At 41.6% G+C, this 20,396-nt stretch overlaps 1 protein-coding gene across 5 annotated transcripts in view; it reads right to left on the reverse strand.

The window, feature by feature from the left end:
- ARHGAP9 (Rho GTPase activating protein 9) overlaps nucleotides 1-20,396 on the reverse strand; it is a 294,422-nt gene that overhangs the window by 92,599 nt on the left and 181,427 nt on the right. For all 5 annotated transcript variants that reach the window (XM_077297733.1, XM_077297732.1, XM_077297731.1 and 2 more), the window contains 2 exons: nucleotides 5,864-6,088; nucleotides 3,732-3,803 (listed from right to left, as the gene is read on the reverse strand). In XM_077297733.1, the coding sequence (XP_077153848.1) occupies nucleotides 3,732-3,803; nucleotides 5,864-6,088 (297 nt within the window). The remainder of the gene's footprint in view (nucleotides 1-3,731; nucleotides 3,804-5,863; nucleotides 6,089-20,396) is intronic.

Consider the following 20,396-nt stretch of genomic DNA (forward strand, 5'->3'; position numbering starts at 1 on the left):
ATTAGAAGCAATAAAGGTATAGAATTGAAAATCTCTCTATCCATAAAGAAGTCTTACTTACAGCTTACATTAGAAATGTATGCTACATTTACATGTTAAAGGAGTTACGCGTTGAGCTTGTGGTTGAGCTTTTCCTGAGGTGTATAACAAAAAAATAAACAATTTTAAAGTGGCGCCCGGCACACCTGTGCAGTTGCAGCTATCAGTGTACATAGCTGTGATCCGATAGCTGCTATTGTGCAGGTGCCATCTTGCTAGAGTAGAAAAAAAATGTTCTCCTCCAAGATGGCGCCACCCACGCCTGCGCAGTAGCAGCGCTCGGCTGTTACAATGGCCCTCATAGTCCTCTGATCTAAATATCACTGAAAAATCTGTGGCTAGACCTCAAAATAGCAGTGCATGCAAAACAACCCAGGAATCTCACAGAGCTGGAAGAATTGTCTAAGAAAAAATGGACTGAAATCCCTCAAACAAGAATTGAAACAATAATTGAAAGACTCTTGTCTGGCTTTAAAAAGTGTTTATAAGCTGTGAGACTTCAGTCAGTATGACTACGCAGATACCAAACAAGTCTAGTTTTCTTTTTCTTTTAAGTGGTGAAAAAAAAATCAGGAATTTGTATGAAAAAAAACGTTTTTGCTTTGGTTTGGTCGCCATTTTCCAAGATCCATAGGGTTTTCATTTTTTGGAACATGAGGCTGTGTGAGGGCTTATTTTTTGCACCCTGAACTAATGTTCTCAGTGAAATCATTTTGAGGTAGATACGATATTTTGATCACCTTTATTGCATTTAATTGCAATGTTGCGGTTGCTAGAAAACCGTAATTCTGGAGTTTCTATTCTAGTTTTTCCTCGCTACACTGTTTAGGCTACTTTCACACTAGCGTTGTTTGCAATACGTCGCAATGTGTCGTTTAGGAGAAAAAACGCATCCTGCAAAGTTGTCTGCAGGATGCGCTTTTTCCCCATAGACTTACATTACGGACGCATTGTGACGTATCGCCACACGTCGCAACCATCGTGCGGCGGTTGCGGCGTGTTTTGGCAGACCGTGGGCACAAAAAAAGTTACATGTAACTTTTTTTGTGCGTCGAGTCCGCCATTTTCGACCGCGCATGCGCGTCCGAAATTCCGCCCCCTCCTCCCCGGACCTTACAATGGGGCAGCGGAAGCGTCGTAAGACTGCTTCCACTGCCCACGTCGGGCATTTCTTCCACTCAACTTATATGTGAAAGCGTTTTTTTAATTTTCCAGCACCGCGTCTTGCCATACGCCAGCGGTTGCCACACATTCCCAGTTTCTACATGAACCAGGGGAATTATTACCTCCTTTGCTCACATGAGCATATACCCACCATAAACACCACTTATCTAATGTAACTGATGAAGGTCAGATAAATGACCGAAGTGTTTTGTTGCTGGAAAAATAAAAAAAATGCTTTCACATATAAGTTGAGTGCCAGGTTTTATTACACATTACTAGGGTGTTGGAACCTACCTGGGCACCACACTCCATAAGCTGTGCACACGTTTATTTACCTACTGGGCATTTCTTTCACAACGCGCGGCGGCACGTCGGGCCGACGCTAGTGTGAAAGCAGCCTTACTAATCGGATTAATTTTTTCAAATATTTTAATAGAATGGTCATTTCTGAATGCAGCAACACCAAATATGTGCATTTTTTATTGTTTTATTTTCAATGAGGCAAAAAAGGCATGATTTGAACTTTTGTGTTTTTTTTTCATTTTCCTTTAACTTTTTACTGTATTTTATAGACTTGAAGCTGCAATCGTCTAATCACTTGTGCTAGGAATAGCAGTGCTACACATCGCTCGTGCGTCAGCACCCCTATGTGTGGCAGAAATCACAGTCTTCTATGAACTGTCATGGCAATCCATCAGCGCCCTGCGGTCATGTCACGGGCGTGCCAATGGGAGCATGGAATGATGTGCGCCCCTGTTGGCGCAAGTTAAATTCTGAGGTCAGATTGACAGTGGGATGTAACAGGTTAACAGCCGCGGGCTCCACTCCACGCGTGGCTGTTAAAGGCACATGATGGGTGATTAAATTAGCCATCAAGTGTGGGGAAAGATGCGGCCTCAATGTGTGAGCCTGCATCAAACACAGGGCACGACATATGACAAATATAAATCATATGTCATGAAAGGGTTGAATAAAGTATATACAAATTCTCACCAGATGTCGGTAACAACCCATCCAATCTACAGAGGCAAAGTAATCACACCATAAATGTCCATAAATTATGTGCAATAATGAGAAATAACACAGGGAAAAAGTATTGAACACATGAAGAAAGATGCAAAAAGCCATGGAAAATCATGACACAAGCTGAAATCTATCAGCAATTAGAAAGCAATCCTGCCAGTTATTGAAAAATATCAGATGGTGTTCAATACTTTTTCCCTGTGTCATTTCTCATTATTACACATATGGTAATTTATGGACATCTATACTTTGACTTCTTTGCCGATGTGGATTGGATGGGTTGTTACAACATCTGGTGAGAATTTCATGTCCATAGCACCTTTAGAAACATATTTATTTAGAAAATGATGATGTGTTCAATACTTCTTTCCCACGCTGTATACACCATATATTTTTTTTAAATCATGCTTGGTCTGGATTTACCGGTGCCCTTTTTTAACTGTGATAATTTGGAAAACCTCAGTATTCTAATGGATTCTTGTCTTTGCAGTAAAAACTAGCCGGCATGTTTAGGACATACCTACGTTATACACAAAGAAGCACTTTAACTGTGTTGCTTTTTTATTAGGTTCCTTCCAAGTTATCATTATAAATCTATTTGACTGCTTTTAGCAATCCTGGATATTAATCTGGAATTACAACTCCACTATCTAATGGTCTAGGTTTCTTAAAATACAATTCAGTCATTGCAATATATTCGGAGTAGTTTCTGTAAGTAAATTAAGCATCATCCAACGCCTATAATGCTCCGAATGAGCCTACTTCAATTATAAATGCATCATGTTGTAGACATTGAATCAGTGAAAGCACAACGAATATTCCACAAGAAGTGAGCGCTTGTCTCCACTCTCTATGTATCTGCAATAGGGTCAAGAGACTGGCTCTGACGTTAGCTCCAATTGGACTTGTCTTCTGCTGGACCTTGGAGATGCATTGTATGATAAACCCCAGACCCAAAAAAGGATCCCTAGGATCCCTGATGGACCTCTCTACCTTAAATTTATCGGTTATATGTGCTAAAGCCCCTCTTCAGTGTTCTCTTACGCCCCACCAAATTCCATAGCGTCCAAACCCATGGTGTCTGCCTCAAGAGGACAAAGCCTACCTCCACATATAGGTGTGCATGAGCACACAAGCGTCTAGGTGTTACAGAAGACAAGCTTAGCCCCACTCGTAGGGTGGCCTTCAGACCCATGCAGAAGCTGAAACGTGGGACCAGGTAGCTGTATCCACAGCTACTTTCTACTATTAAAGACTTTTTTAATATTTAGAAAAGTGGACCCCAATTGATCAGATATTAGAAAAAAAATAGATATATTTACCTTCCCTTGGTCCAATGCTAGATCACTGCCACATGTCCAATGGCTGCAGAGGTGGCGTCACAACTACAGCGAGCATTACCTTGTCCATCACCCTACTATTATAGCGAGGGAGTCTTGAGGGCATATGAACAATTGAACAAAAAGTTATATAATTCTGAAAATACCGTGTTAATTGATCATTACCTCTGACTGTACTTTGGATGAGGGATCATCACTTTCTTCAGCTGATTCCAGATCGGTGGAGGGTGTGACTGCCTGTCTTACGTAGAGGACACAGAAATTTAATAATCACATATCATTAGTATTATCATCAATGGAAGATATACAGCTCTGCCTAAAATTAAGAGACCACTGCAAAATGTTCAGTTTGTCTGATTTTTCTCTTTACAGGTATACTGTATGTTTGAGTAAAATGTCAATTGTTCTTTTATTCTGACTTCTGACAACATGTCTCCGAAGTTCCAAGCAATAAATTTTTTTTCTGACAAAGAAAAATGGTCAAAATTTTAAAAAAACAGTGCTTTCAGACCTCAAATAATGCAAAGAAAACAAGTTCGTAATCATTTAGAAACAACAATACTAATTTTTTAACTCAGGAAGAGTTTAGAAATCAATATTTTGTGGAATAACCATGTCTTTTAATCACAGCTTTCATGCGTCTTGGCATGCTTTCCACCAGTCTTTCACACTGCTTCTGGCTCAAAAATGTAAGCAGTTCTTCTTTGTTTGATGGCTTGTGACTATCCATCATCCTCCTGATTACATTCCAGAGGTTTTCAATGGGGTTCAGGTCTGGAGATTGGGCTGCCCATGGTAGGGTTTTGATGTGGTGGTCTCTTAATTTTTGCCAGAGCTGTATAATAACACTCCTATCAGATTTAAATTCAAAGTTCTAAAAGGGGACGTCCACTACTAGACAGCTCCGGTTTAATCAATTCAGAACCCCATATAAAATAAAAAAACAATCAGCAATCGTCTTCTGCAGCATTACAGTTGCAGTAATGTTGGCGCTGTTGTTACGAGTGAGCAGGGGAGTAATCACTGTGCTCACAGCAGTTGCTCCCCGGCATGTGAGGGGCCCGCCAATGCCAGAAAATACTCCAGCTGGATGTGGGTCCTAGGACCCACATCCAGTTGAAGTGTATTGCAGCGCACATACCTGTCAGAGGTCAGCAACTGATATAGGCGTGCATATGACTGAGGGCACATGGCAGTGACGTCATGCAATCCTGTCGCTTGCATGCTGAAGTCAGCTGCCAGCTTCAGAAGAGGACACAGTGCAGCAGGAGAATGGAGGGAAGGTGAGCATTGTGGTTATTTTTTTTAAATAAGTGAGTACACGGTGCCAGTGGCCATACTACTACATGGATGACTATGAGGTGCATTATACTATATGGAGGACTATGGGTTGTGTATTATATTATATGAAGGATATGGGCTGTGTATTATACAGTATGGAGGACTATGGTCTGTGCAGTATACTATATGGAGGAGTATGGTCTGTGCATTATATTATATGAAGGATTATGGGCTGTACATTATTTTATATGAAGAATATGTACTGTGTATTATACTAATATGGAGGACAATGGGCTGTGCACAATACATGGAAGTACTTTATACTATATGGAGGATGCATTATAGCATTATATTATATGGAGGACCATATGGTCCTTTATACTATATGGAGGAATATGGGCTCTACATTATACTATATGGAGGTCTATGGGCTGTGCATTATATATGGAGGACTATGCAAGGTGCATTGTATTATATGGAGGACTATGGAGAAAGCATTATATTGTATGGAGGACTATGGGGTGCATTATACTATATGGAGGACTATGGCTGGTACATTATACTATGGTAGTGCATTATATTATATGGAGGACTATGGGGGTGCAATATACTATAGGGAGGACCATGGGGAGTGCATTGTACTTCTGCTATGAGGCTCCATGACTTCTGCACACCTCTTAATGAATTAGGAGAGTCTGACTCCAGCACATACCCTCATCAAGACTAGTGTGAAAATCACCAGTCTTGATTAATCTGGCCCAAAGTACAGTAAATAAAAGTCTGGAAAAGAAGTCACCACAAACAAATGTAGAATAGATATTGTCTATATATTTTTTTACTAGCTAAAACATTGCCACAATGTATATGTGCGTGCTGCAAACCCAAAACATAACTTCAATTACAACGCTAGCTAAAAGGTTACATTTGGCTCTAACCTTTCCCAAGCTTTGATGGCACCAGCATGTCAAATACTAGCTATAACTTAATAATAAAAACAGCATAGAAAATACACTCACATGTCCTGGAGTCTTAGACTTCCTTGGTGGCTTCCATGTCTTTTCTCTGGTCTCTATATTGATGAAGAAATTTCTGCCTGTAATAGGGTCGACATGATATTCCCAGTTCTCCACAATGTGGACAGGGGAACACGTAGGGCTAGGAGGAGCCCCTTTACTCAGCTTCATCTCTTCCAGGTTGCAGTAAACTGGTGTAGTATCCTGCATTGTGTTAGCCAAACTAGCCTAACCGGAGTAGAAAACACAACAATATATAGTACAATAGTGACATGGGCAAACAGACTGTGAGACAGAGAATGTGCAAAGTTAACATAAGCAATGTATAGTATCATATGTAGCAAATGTTCTATCCATATGCAGGTCATGTTCCCCTTCAGGCAGCTTTGATATTGCAGAATTATTCTAATTCGTCATGTTACATACTCAAATACTTTGATTATGGCCGATTATTTCATGGCCGAGATGGGAACAAATGCTTTTAGGTTATGACCACCAGAGGCATAGTTACAGAAACAGCGAGCTACACTGTTTCTGTAATTCTGTAGTTTCTCAAATAGCATAGCGCAGCTGACCCTAGCTGTTTTTGTAACCCCACCTCTGTTGGCCATAACTTAGAAACAATTCCAATCTCCGTCGCCTACACACTCCTCAAATAGCACATCCACATTGAATTTTCCTCCCACCTCAACTCACTCTTTGATAACCTACCTTCTATCTTCACCACTCCACTAAAACTGCCCTAAACAAAATTACTAAGGACTTACTGACCACTAAGGCGAGCAGACAAAATATTCTATACTCCTCCTTCAAGACATGGCCTCTGCTTTCAAACAGTTGATTATCCCTTCCTACTACAGACCCTCTCTTCCCTTGGCATCAAAGACTTGTCTCTCTCCTGGATTTCCTCATACCTCAATGAATGCACATTTATAGTCTCTCATTCCCATACTACCTCCTCATCCTGCCATCTCGCTGTTGGTTTCCCTCAAGGCTCTGTCCGGGTACCCTTACTCTTCATAATCAATACCTTTTTCCTGGGACAGCTCATAAAGTCCCATGGCTTTCAGTAAAACCTACACCCTGATGATACTCTAATCTACCTCTCTGACCCACATGTCATCTTTCTGCTGTCCAAAATCCCAGAATGTCAATCTGTCATAGCCTACTTCTGATCACACTTTCTAAAACTCAATGTGGACAAAACCAAACTCAAAATCTTTCCTTTATCTCATCTATTCCCACCTACCAGTCTTATCTAGCACTATAAATGATATTCAGCTTTTCCCAGTATCACAAGCCCTCTGCCACTATGGAACCAATGACTTTGATCTGTCCTTCAAACCGCACATACACACCCTTTCCACCTCCTACTGCCTTAAACTCAGAGCACGTATAAGTGAAATAACACCGTGAGCACTACTATCGAAGGTGCCCAAGTAGGTTCCCACACCATAGATCAATATATATGAAACTCGGAACTCAACTTTATGAAATTAAAGATGAATTTTAATTTTGTCCAAAGATGTAGTGAACAGAAAAACATTTTGGTCAGTATAGACCTTCATCAGTTACTACAAATAATAAAAAATTATTACAGAAAGCAAAAAATAAAAATAAAACAATAACAACAAAAGTATATACACAAATGATAAGCATGGTCAGTATAGCAATATTTCAATGTATCCTGTATAGGAGATCAAACTACAAGCTAGTCCTATCCAATAGAGTGATGATAGAGGTAAGTGTAATTGATGGAAGATAAGGGACAGTATATCCCCATAGGTAAGTATGTTGTGGACACCCTGAGAAGAGGCTGAATGGAAGATTGGTCTGGACATGGTGTGGTGGTATTTGTTCCTTGTATCTGGCATTATAGGTCACTATGTGGTGGTAATATGGTGTCTGGTCATGGTGCAGTGGTATTTGTCCCTTGTATGTGATATTATTGGTCATTTAAAAAAAATTTAAATAATTAAAAATATGCCAAAATTGTATTAGATATTTTAACAAATGATTACTAGGAAAGAGTAGAGTAGTGCTCGGCCAAAAGAGGCTACCTTGTCGTGGTGGAGGCTCAAAAAATCTTTTGGCCAAAACAAAAGCTGCTGGCTATATGTGAGAAACTCGCATCAAGTCCTGGCACTGCCATCGGCACTTGGGACCGGGGTTTGTGGCTGCATGTATTTCTATGCAGCCGCACGCTCCAGTCTCAAGTGCTGACTTAAGTTTCCTGCATTGAACTCGCAAGTGTGACCCCGGCCTTAATGTGTGATTGGTGAGAAGTGGAGTTTTTATAAGGGAGAGCGGTGGGGCTGTGGACAGTTCGAGAGGTGGACCCTGGGCAGAGTCTCAAGGGGGCCCCCGAAAATTTTTCCAGTATGGGGCCCCGAAATTCCTAGTGGCAGCCCTGAGCATATCGGATGCCAAACGCTAGTCTGTTTCCAGCCTTAGGCTGCGGCCACATTATCAGAATTTGGTTAGTACTTTTTCTTAGTATTTGTAAGCCAAAACAAGGTAAAGAACAATCAGAGAAAAAGGTACAATAGAAACAAGTGCACCAATTCTGCATTTTTGACCCACTCCTGACTTTAGCTTACAAATACTGATGTGAAATACTGACAAAATACTGATACTATGACCGTAGACTAACAATGACTTACTAGGCCATCCATAATTCGTTCGACCTTCCCACAAATAACATTCAGTCCTTACAAGATGCCCTTTCTCCTCCACTCTTGTACATTCCTCACCCAGATGCCTCTAAAATTTTTCCTCAACATCCCCCGAAACCGCAATGCCACCGCTGCTTCACACTGCTACAGGGCAAATGGGAAGAGCGAGGCTAAGTGCCAGAATTGGCGCATCTTAGAGATGCGCATTTTCTGGGGAGCTGAAAGCTGATGTTTTTAGCCTGGGGGGTGTATCCATGGTCCCTTCCTAGGCTATTAATATCAGCCCGCAGCTGTCTGCATAGCCTTTGCTGGTTATTAATTATAGGGGGTGGTCCCATATTTTAATAGCCAGTAAAGGCTAATTATACAGCTATGAGCTGATATTAATAGCCTGGGAAGCTCCATGGGTATTACCCCCTTCCCAGGATATAAACATCTGCCCCCAGCCATTGGCTTTCTCTCTGCTAGATAACAAAATTAAGTGAGAGCCCATGCCACTTTTTTCAGAAAAGTAATCTTTTATTAATTAAATAAATGTATAGTAAGCTGCACACACACTGCACTAATTGTATTTGTCACAGACATATGTATATCTACCTATTCTATATGTATATACTGTATCTAATCCATCTATTCTATCCTGTCGGTGCCTGCTGTGATTATACTGTATGCGGCTGCTGAATTGCCATTTTATCTTCTATCTATGTAATACATATACATACATATACAGTTGTGCTCAAATGTTTAAATACCCCGACAGAATTTTTGCTTTCTTGTCCTTTTTCTGAGAATATGAATAATAACACTAAAACTTTTTCTCCACTCATGGTTAGTGGTTGGATGAAGCCATTTATTGTAAGACTACTGTGTTTTCTCATTTTAAATCATAATGACAACCCAAAACATCCAAATGACCCTGATCAAAAGTTCACATACCCTGGTGATTTTGGCCTGATATCATGCACAGAAGTTGCCACAAATGGGTTTGAATGGCTACTAAAGGTAACATCCTCAACAGTGTGTGTGCATAAAAGCTGAGTGAGTTTCTACGATCCAGACACACTCTTGCATCTTTTTCTGCATTGTGAGTCATGGGGAAAGCAAAAGAATTGTCAAAGAATCTATGAGAAAAGGTAGTTGAACTGTATAAAACAGGAAAGGAATACAAAAAGATATCCAAGGAATTGGTAATGCCAGTCAGCAGCGTTCAAACTGTGATTAACAAATGGAAAATCAGGGGCTCTGTAAAAACAAAACCACGGTCAGGTAGACCAACAAAAATGTCGTCCACAACTGCCAGGAAAATTGTTCGGGATGCAAAGAAAAACCCCAAAATAACATCAGCTGAAATACTGGACTCTCTGAAAACTAGCAATGTGGCTGTTTCAAGATGCACAATAAGGAGGCACTTGAAGAAAAATGGGCTGCCTGGTCGAGTCGCCAGAAGAAAGCCATTACTGCACAAATACCACAAAGTGTCTCACCTACTATATGCAAAACAGCACAGAGACAAGCCTAAAATCTTCTGGAACAAGGTAATTTGGAGAGATGAGACCAAAATTGAACTTTTTGATCACAACAATAAACATTACATTTGGAGAGAGGTTAACAAGGCCTATGATGAAAGGAACACCGTTCCTACTGTAAAGCACGGAGGTGGATTGCTGATGTTTTGGGGGGGTGAGCTACAAAGGCACAGGAAACTTGGTCAAACTTGAAGGAAAAATGAATGCAGCATGTCATCAGCAAATACTGGAGACAAATTTGCAATCATCAGCCTGGAAGCTGTCACATGGGACGTACTTGGACGTTCCAATATGACAATGATCCAAAACACAAGGCCAAGTCGACCTGTCATTGGCTACAGCAAAAGAAAGTGAAGGTTCTGGAGTAGCCATCTCAGTCTCTCAGTCTCCTGACCTCAATATCATTGAGCCACTCTGGGGAGATCTCAAGCGCGCAGTTCATGCTAGACAGCCCAGGAATTTACAGGAACTTGAGACTTTTTGCCAAGAAGAGTGGTCAGCTTTACCATCTGACACGATAAAGAATCTCATCCATGACTACTAGAAAAGACTTCAAACTGTCACTGATATTAGAGGGGGCAATACGCGGTATTAAGAAATGGGGTATGTGAACTTTTGATCAGGGTCATTTGGATCTTGTGGGCTGTCATTATGATTTAAAAAAGAGAAAACACAGTAGTTTGACAATAAATGGCTTCACCCAACCACTAACCATGAGTGGAAAAAAAGTTTTGGTGTTATCACTCATATTCCCTGAAAAAAGGTCAAGAAAACAAAACTTCTGTCGGGGTATCCAAACTTTTGAGCATAACTGTACACTGTGTGCAGAATTATTAGGCAAGTTGTATTTTGATCACATGATACTTTTTATACATGTTGTCCTACTCCAAGCTGTTCAGGCTTGAGAGCCAACTACCAATTAAGTAAATCAGGTGATGTGCATCTCTGTAATGAGGTGGGGTGTTGGCTAATGACATCAAAACCCTATATAAGGTGTGCTTAATTATTAGGCAACTTCCTTTCCTTTGGCAAAATGGGTCAGAAGAGAGATTTGACGGGCTCTGAAAAGTCCAAAATTGTGAGATGTCTTGCAGAGGGATGCAGCAGTCTTGAAATTGCCAAACTTTTGAAAGCGTGATCACCGAACAATCAAGCGTTTCATGGCATATAGCCAACAGGGTCGCAAGAAGCGTGTTGGGCAAAAAAGGCGCAAAATAACTGCCCATGAATTGAGGAAAATCAAGAGTGAAGCTGCCAAGATGCCATTTGCCACCAGTTTTGCCATATTTCAGAGCTGCAACGTTACTGAAGTAACAAAAAGCACAAGGTGTGCGATACTCAGGGACATGGCCAAGGTAAGGAAGGCTGAAAAAAAACCACCTTTGAACAAGAAACATAAGATAAAACGTCAAGACTGTCCCAAGAAATATCTTAAGACTGAGTTTTCAAAGGTTTTATGGACTGATGAAATGAGAGTGACTCTTGATGGGCCAGATGGATGGGCCAGAGGCTGGATCAGTAAAGGGCAGAGAGCTCCACTCCGACTCAGATGCCAGCAAGGTGGAGGTGGGGTACTGTAATAATTATAGGCGATAACTCAGGAGACTCTTTGCGTGGAACAAGACAACTACAGGACACAGTTTTATAAGTGGTAAAGTCTATATTATCACATGGTGATTCAAACAGATGCAGAGAGAAACTCAAGTCCACAACACTTGGTGCAAATAATAAACGCAGCTTAGCAGTCTATAGGAAACTTCAGAGGAAAATGCAATCAAGCAGAAAGTCTATGAAGCACAGTAATTCTTGAGGATACTTGACACGAATAAATCCTTGTCTTAGTCCAGGCACAGATAGATATGCTTATTAGGCAGTTCAAATCGTATCTTAGCTCAACCAGGGAGGCCTGGTTAATAGTCTCAGGTTATTGCAAAGCAGCAACAGCTTACATGACCAGCAAATGCAGATGGAAGTAAACACGAACAGCAGATGAAGGAGGATTACTGGAAACTTGTGTATGAAGCAGGAAATCAGAGCAGAGTAGCAGGATCACCACACAGGTTCACAGGAGGAGGTGTATAGCCAGGGAGTAATCAGAGGTCAGGAGCTGGATGCAAGGCAGAATACTCTAGCACAGACTGAAGGCTGGGGTGGAGTTTTATAGCAGGAGACACAGTGCACATGAGACCAAAGACGCCATCTTGGAAAAGGGCAGTAATGCACAAAAGGTAAAAAATGTTCAGAGTCCTGACATTACTCCCTCCTTAGAAGCGGCCTCAGGATGATCCTGGACCTGGTTTCTCAGGGAATCCCTAATGAAAACGAGAAATCTTCTGTTGGGCATTGATGTTTTCCACAGGTTCCCAAGAGTCTTCCTCAGGGGGATATCCCTGCCATCTTATCAGATATTGGAGCCGATTCCTGCGAATCCTGGAATCAATAATTTCCTCCACCACAAATTGTTCTTGCCCATCAATCACCACAGGCTGCGGAGGTGGCACAACACGTCCCTGGAAGGTATTAGGAGATACAGGCTTTAGTAAAGATACATGAAAAACTGTGTGTACCTTCATAGTCCTAGGCAGCTTCAGCCGGCAGGCCACAGAGCTCACAATACCGTTGATCTTGAAAGGGCCAATGAATTTCTGTCCAAGTTTTTGTGAAGGAACATTTAACTTCAGATTCTTAGTTGCTAACCACACGGAATCTCCTACCTTGAACATGGGTGCAGGTTTACGGAATCTATCAGCCGATCTCATAACTTTCTTGAGCTGTGGTCAGGGATTCCTTCAGAACCTCCAGATTCTGTCTCATCGCAGTCAGCCTTTCCTCCACTGCCGGAACCGGAGAATTAATTGGAGACCTAGGTAAAATACACGGATGATAACCCAGATTGGCAAAGAAAGGTGTAAATTTAGTGGAGGCGCTCTGAGAATTATTATATGAAAATTCGGCTAACGGCAACAACTCCAACCAATCATCCTGGAGATGGCTGACATAACATCTTAGATATTGTTCCAGCGTCTGGTTGGTACGCTCACTCTGACCATTTGTCTGGGGATGGTAAGCAGAAGAGAGACAGACATTAATATTGAGTGCAGAGCAAAACCCCTTCCAGAATCTTGAAGCGAACTGTACTCCACGGTCAGAGATGATCTCATCCGGAACCCCGTGCAACCGAAAGACATTCTGTATAACCAAGTTAACTGTATCTTTAGCTGAGGGGAGGCCGGTGCATGGAACAAAATGAGCAGCTTTAGTCAGGCGATCAACTACCACCATGATTGTATTCATGCCCCCCGATGTAGGCAGCTCCACAATAAAGTCCATTGATATAGACCCACAAGGGCGGGACGGAACAGGTAATGGTGGTTGTAGAAGACCCGTAGGTGCCACATGAGGAGTCTTGTAACAGGCACATACCTCGCAAGAGAGAACATAGTCCTTGGTATCCTTCAGGCAAGTTGGCCACCAGAAGAATCGGCTCAGGAACTCTTGTGTCTTCTGTACCGCCCTGTGACCAGTCAACTTGGAGTCATGTACCAACTTGAGGATCTGCAGACGGACGACCTCCGGGACGTAGATACGTCGATCTCTGAACCACATGCCACGCTTAAAGACAAGATTAATATCCACAGGTGGGTTGGCCAGAAATACATCACCTTCATAGGCCTCCCTGCACTCCTTCCACAAGTCCTGATCGTGGATAACTCCGATGAAATTGGCATCAGATAGAATGGTCTTGGACGGGGCTCCAGGTATGGAATCCGCAGCATGGATTTGGGATAAAGCATCAGCCTTCCCATTACGAGAACCTGGACGGTACGAGATAACAAAGTTAAATTGATTTAAAAATAAGTTCCAACGAGCCTGACGAGGAGAAAGACCTCTAGCGGATCTAAGGAACTCTAGATTGCGATGGTCAGTTAGAACTATGATCTGTTGTGCAGCTCCTTGCAGATGATGCCTCCATTCTTTGAAAGCCGCAATAATAGCCAGCAATTCCTTGTCTCCCACGTCGAAATTCTTCTCTGCTGAGGTTAGTCTACGGGAAAAGAAAGCACAAGGATGTAGCAGACCCTTCTCTCCAGTTCTTTGGGAGAGAATAGCCCCCAAAGCATTATCAGAAGCGTCCACCTCCACAATGAAAGGAAGTGTTGGATCTGGGTGTATCAACAGCGGTGCTGATGTGAAACAGACTTTAAGCCGATCAAAAGCTTCTTGAGCCTGTGATGACCACTTAAAGGGCTTTTCCTTCTTTGTCAAGGAGGTAATGGGACGGACAATATCAGAAAAATTTTGAATGAAGCGTCTGTAGAAATTTGCAAAACCAATAAAACGTTGGACCTCCTTAACGTTCTTGGGTACCGGCCAGTCAAGGATAGCCTGAATCTTACCAGATTCCATGTTCAGCACCTGGGGAGAGATGATATAACCTAAGAAATGTATCTCAGAACGATGGAACTCGCATTTCTCCGGCTTAATATACAGATGGTTTTCTTTCAGATCTCTTAAAACAGTTTTGACACGTTCTTCATGTTCCTGTAGAGAGTCAGAAAAGATTAGTATATCGTCCAAATAGATCACTACAAACTGGTCCAACAAATCTCTGAAAATGTCATTAGCAAGGTGTTGAAATGTTGCAGGGGCGTTACAAAGCCTGAAGGGCATTACAAGAGATTCAAAGTGTCCATACCGGCATCTGAATGCTGTCTTCCACTCATCCCCTGGACGAATACGCACCAAATTATAAGCCCCACGAAGATCCAGTTTAGATAACACCTTAGCATGGCGGACTCTTTCCAGTAATTCGGGAATCAGAGGCAAAGGGTAACGGTTTTGTACGGTTACCTTATTGAATTCCCGATAGTCAACACAGGGTCTCAGGGTCCCATCCTTCTTCTTTACAAAAAAGATAGGTGCCCCTGCTGGTGAGGAAGAAGGACGTATGAAGCCTTTGGCCAGATTTTCATCAATATACTCTTTTAAAGCTTGAAGCTCAGGTGCCGCCAAAGGGTATACGTTACCAAAAGGAATGGCTGCCCCGGGAAGCAGCTCAATGGGACAGTCATAATGCCTGTGTGGAGGAAGCTGATCAGCATTCTTCTTGTCACAGATGTCAGAGAACTCTTTATAAGCTGGAGGTAAAGAAAATACCTGTACATGTGGTTCCGTAGCCATGGACTCAGGGACAGCTTCTGTTAACGCTGAGTTGCTCCTTGTTGGGAAGATAATCTCCTTGGTCTCCCAGTTGATAATTGGGTTCTGAGAACGCAACCAAGGAATGCCTAAAAGCACAGGAAAATGAGGAGAAGAAATTAACAAGAAAGAAAGTTGCTCCTGATGCTTAGGCTCCAACAAAATTTCAAGGGGTACGGTCTCCTGATCCACAGGCCCAGAGATTAAAGGTGACCCATCCACTGTTTCCATGGTAATTGGAGAGGCTCTTTGCTGAATTTTAATACCATGTTCCTTGGCAAATGCGATATCCATGAAATTGCCAACTGCACCAGAGTCAATCATAGCTGAACTGGAAATCCACTGTCCTGAACACAGGATCTTAATAGGGAGAGAACAGTGAGAGTTCTTTTCCTTCAGCTCCTTGGGGGGTGAAGTCATAGAAAGTGAATGGAATACAGCGTTTAAAGGCAGGCTACATTCAGAGATGTCAGATTCATCATCACAGTTGTCATACTCCCTTATTGCTGCTAGCACCTTGTTAGGCCGTCTAGGACACTTAGGACAATTGATCAAGAAGAGGTCAGAATGGCCGCAGTAGAAACATAGACTTTCACGCAGGCGATGCTCCCAGCGCTCATTGATCTCGCGCCTCTGAACGGAATCAATTTGCATGGGCACCTGCTCCACCTCCCGAGAGGTTTTACCTGCAGGCTCTTTGGAAGGAAGGGAAAAGTTAGAAACACGGTTATATGCAGCAAATTTCTCCTGCCTACGCTCAGTAAGGCGAATGTCTTTCACAATGCTGTATAAAAGTCTCTAGCTCTTGTGGTGACTCAGAGCGGGCTAGTTCATCTTTTACAATATTAGACAGACCCCTCTTAAAAATAGGCAATTGTGCATAACTGTCCCAATTGGTATCTACCGCCAATCTCCTGAATTCAGTGGCATACTCAATAACAGAACGTTTAGCCTGGCGTAAAGACAACAAAGCAGATTCAGCGGTTGCACGGCGATTAGGGTCATCAAAGATTAATGCCATAGCGGCCAAGAAATCATCCAAGTCATTTAACCGTGGGTCACGAGACTCAATCATCGGATTCGCCCAGGCGAGTGCTCTTGAGGTCAGTAGCATTATTACACACAATACTTTGGATCTATCAGTAGGAAAACGGTCAGCATGCACATCAAAATATAGCATACATTGATTCACAAAGCCACGAAATTTGTCGCGATCACCATTAAATCTGAATGGGGGCAACTTAGGTGGGCCAGCTGGTGGCGGTTGCCCAGAGGGTAAAGTCACTTGTGCAGCTATTTGCGTGCTTATGTCCTGAAAAGCCCATCCATGCTGGGACTCTATGCCAGCAAGTTTGTTTTCCTGGGCTGCCATGCGGTTGCTCAAGTCCTGCAAAGTTTGTCCAAACACTTGTTGATTGTGTTCAAAGCTTCCAAACTTCTTTTGCAGACCTTCCACATCTTTCTGCAGTGATCTTTTTATGGAAAACACCTGCTCTAATTTGCTTTCTGCAGTCATTGTTCCAGCAGTCTCCTTTTTTTTTTTAGGCTAGAGTATCCTGTAATAATTATAGGTGATAACTCAGGAGACTCTTTGCGTGGAACAAGACAACTACAGGACACAGTTTTATAAGTGGCAAAGTCTATATTATCACACGGTGATTCAAACAGGTGCAGAGAGAAACTCAAGTCCACAACACTTGGTGCAAATAATAAACGCAGCTTAGCAGTCTATAGGAAACTTCAGAGGAAAATGCAATCAAGCAGAAAGTCTATGAAGCACAGTTATTCTTGAGGATATTTGACATGAATAAATCCTTGTCTTAGTCCAGGCACAGATAGATATGCTTATTAGGCAGTTCAAATCATATCTTAGCTCAACAAGGGAGGCCTGGTTAATAGTCTCAGGTTATTGCAAAGCAGCAACAGCTTACATGACCAGCAAATGCAGATGGAAGTAAACACGAACAGCAGATGAAGGAGGATTACTGGAAACTTGTGTATGCAGCAGGAACTCAGAGCAGAGTAGCAGGATCACCACACAGGTTCACAGGAGCAGGTGTATAGCCAGGGAGAAATCAGAGATCAGGAGCTGGATGCAAGGCAGAATACTCTAGCACAGACTGAAGGCTGGGGTGGAGTTTTATAGCAGGAGACACAGTGCACATGAGACCAAAGACGCCATCTTGGAAAAGGGCAGTAATGCACAAAGGTAAAAAATGTTCAGAGTCCTGACAGGTACTGGTATGGGCTGGTATCATCAAAGATTAACTTGTGGGACCTTTTCGGGTTGAGGATGGAGTGAAGCTCAACTCCCAGACCTACTGCCAGTTTCTGGAAAACAACTTCTTCAAGCAGTGGTACAGGAAGAAGTCGGTATCGTTCAAGAAAAACATGATTTTCATGCAGGACAATGCTCCATCACATGCCTCCAACTACTCCACAGCGTGGCTGGCCAGTAAAGGTCTCAAAGAAGAAAAAATAATGACATGGCCCCCTTGTTCATCTGATCTGATCCCCATAGAGAACCTGTGGTCCCTCATAAAATGTGAGATCTACAGGGAGGGAAAACAGTACACATCTCGGAACAGTGTCAGGGAGGCTGTGGTGGCTACTGCACGCAATATTGATCGTAAACAGATCAAGCAACTGACGGAATCTATAGATGGAAGGCTGTTGAGTGTTATCAAAAAGAAAGGTGGCTATATTGGTCACTAATTTGGGGGGGGTTTGCTTTTGCATGTCAGAAATGTTTATTTCTAAATTTTGTGCAGTTATATTTGTTTATCTGGTGAAAATGAACAAGTGAGATGGGAATATATTTGGTTTTTATTAAGTTGCCTAATAATTCTGCACAGTAATATTTACCTGCAAAAACAGCTATCCTCCTAAGATAGCCAAATCTAAAAAAAAAAACCACTCCAACTTCCAAAAATATTAGGCTAGGTTCACATTGCGTTAGGGCAATCCATTTAGCGCTAGCGGATTGCGCTAACGCAATGTATTTTTCGGGGCCGCGTTTAGGGGCCGCGTTAATGTCCCCGCTAGTGCAGATCCCCGATCTGCCACAGCGGGGAACGGACCTCGGGCGCGCCGCGGACGCTGCAAGCAGCGTCCGAGGCGCGTCATAAAAGAACGGCACATCGCTAGCGTGTGCCGAAACTGGCACGCTCTAGCAATGCGCTACAGGCGAAATTTACATTGCTGTCAATGGGTGCGCTAACGGACCCGTTGCACGGCGTTAATTGCGACATTTTCGCCGTGCAATGCTGTCGGTTAGCGATCACCCAATAACGCAATGTGAAACTAGCCTTAAGCTTTGATATTTATGAGTCTTTGGGGTTGATTTAGAACATAGTTGTTGATCAATATTAAATATAATCCTCTAAAATACAACTTGCCTAATAATTCTGCACACAGTGTATATACAGCTCTGGCAAAAATTAAGAGACCACCACATCAAAACGCTGCCATGGGCAGTCCAATCTGCAGATCTGAACCCCATTGAAAACCTCTGGAATGTAATCAAGAGGATGATGGATAGTCACAAGCCATCAAACAAAGAAGACCTGTTTACATTTTTGCGCCAGGAGCAGTGTGAAAGACTGGTGGAAACCATGCCAAGACGCATGAAAGCTGTGATTAAAAATCATGGTTATTCCACAAAATATTGATTTCTGAACTGTTCCTGAGTCAAAACATTAGTATTGTTTCTAAATGATTGTGAACTTGTTTTCTTTGCATTATTGCAGGTCTGAAAGCACTGGGGTTTTTTGTAATTTTGACCATTTCTCCTTTTCAGAAAAAAATTCCAAATTTCCAAGCAATACATTTTGCGACGTTGTCAGTAGTTTATAGAATAAAAGAAAAATTTACATTTAATTCAAAAATATACCTAGAAAGAGAAAAATCAGACAAACTGAATATTTTGCAGTGGTCTCTTAATTTTTGCCAGAGCTGTGTATATGTGTGTGTGTGTATATATATATATATATATATATATATATATATATATATATATATATATATATATATATATATATATATATATATATATATATATATATATATATATATGTGTGTCACTGACATCTACCGTATATATCGGTGTATTCTATGTGTATATACCTATTCTATCTATTCTATTGTAACCTGTCACTCTGTGATTTTACTGTATGCAGCACAGGAACTGCCGGCTTTTCCAAGGAGATTGGTGTGTAAAAATCGGACAGCACTCGCATGGCCCAAGTGCTGTGCAATTTTTTTCTCGCATCCATTGACTTCTATTATGGGATGCAATCTGATTTCCGATTACAATCACAGCATGCTGTCAGTTTTTTCCAGTCCGATCGTGATCCGATCTGAGCTGGAAAAAGAACGCTAACGAACACACAATGATAGAACGACATTGGTCCGAATGCAATCTGAGTTTTAATTGGATTGCGCTCGTCCGATTTCATGGCAAGTGGGAATGAGTCCTATGGCTGGCATTCATAGTAGACCGTAATTTTTACTATATACTGCAATACTTTGGTATTGCGCTATGTAGTATAAGCAATCACAAAATCACAGATTCAGATCCTCTAAAAGCTTTAAAAAACTAAAGTTAAAAAAAAGTTTTAAAAAATGCAGCAAAAATAAAAAAGATATAAAAGTTTGAATCAGAACACTTAACACAATAAAAAAATAAAACACTTAACACAATAAAAAAATAAATAAATAAATAAATAGATATATCTTCTATGGCCACAAATGAAAAAAGTCTGATCTACAAAAATACAAAATTAATTAACCCAATAAATAAAGAGAAAGAAAATAAAAAGTCCAGAATTGCTGTGACCGAAAAAATGCACTAAAAAGCAAGCAAAACATTTACCCAAAAACGGTAGAAAATCATGAGTTCACCACACAGAAAACAAGCCATCACAGAGCTCCATTAATGGAGAGAATAAAATCATTACGGGTCTTGGAAAATGGTGACACAAGCAAAATATTAAAAAAAAATTTCACCTCATAAATAAAAATAAGCTACAAACGTTTACTATTGCCCTATTCGTGTTACCAGGTCGTCTCACAGCACTATGAATTCCATAAAAACAAAACCCAAAAATCAATTGTGGAATTTTGTTTTTTTCCACA

The sequence above is a fragment of the Ranitomeya variabilis genome, chromosome 3 (genome assembly GCF_051348905.1).
Source record: "Ranitomeya variabilis isolate aRanVar5 chromosome 3, aRanVar5.hap1, whole genome shotgun sequence".
NCBI classification, from domain to species: domain Eukaryota; kingdom Metazoa; phylum Chordata; class Amphibia; order Anura; family Dendrobatidae; genus Ranitomeya; species Ranitomeya variabilis.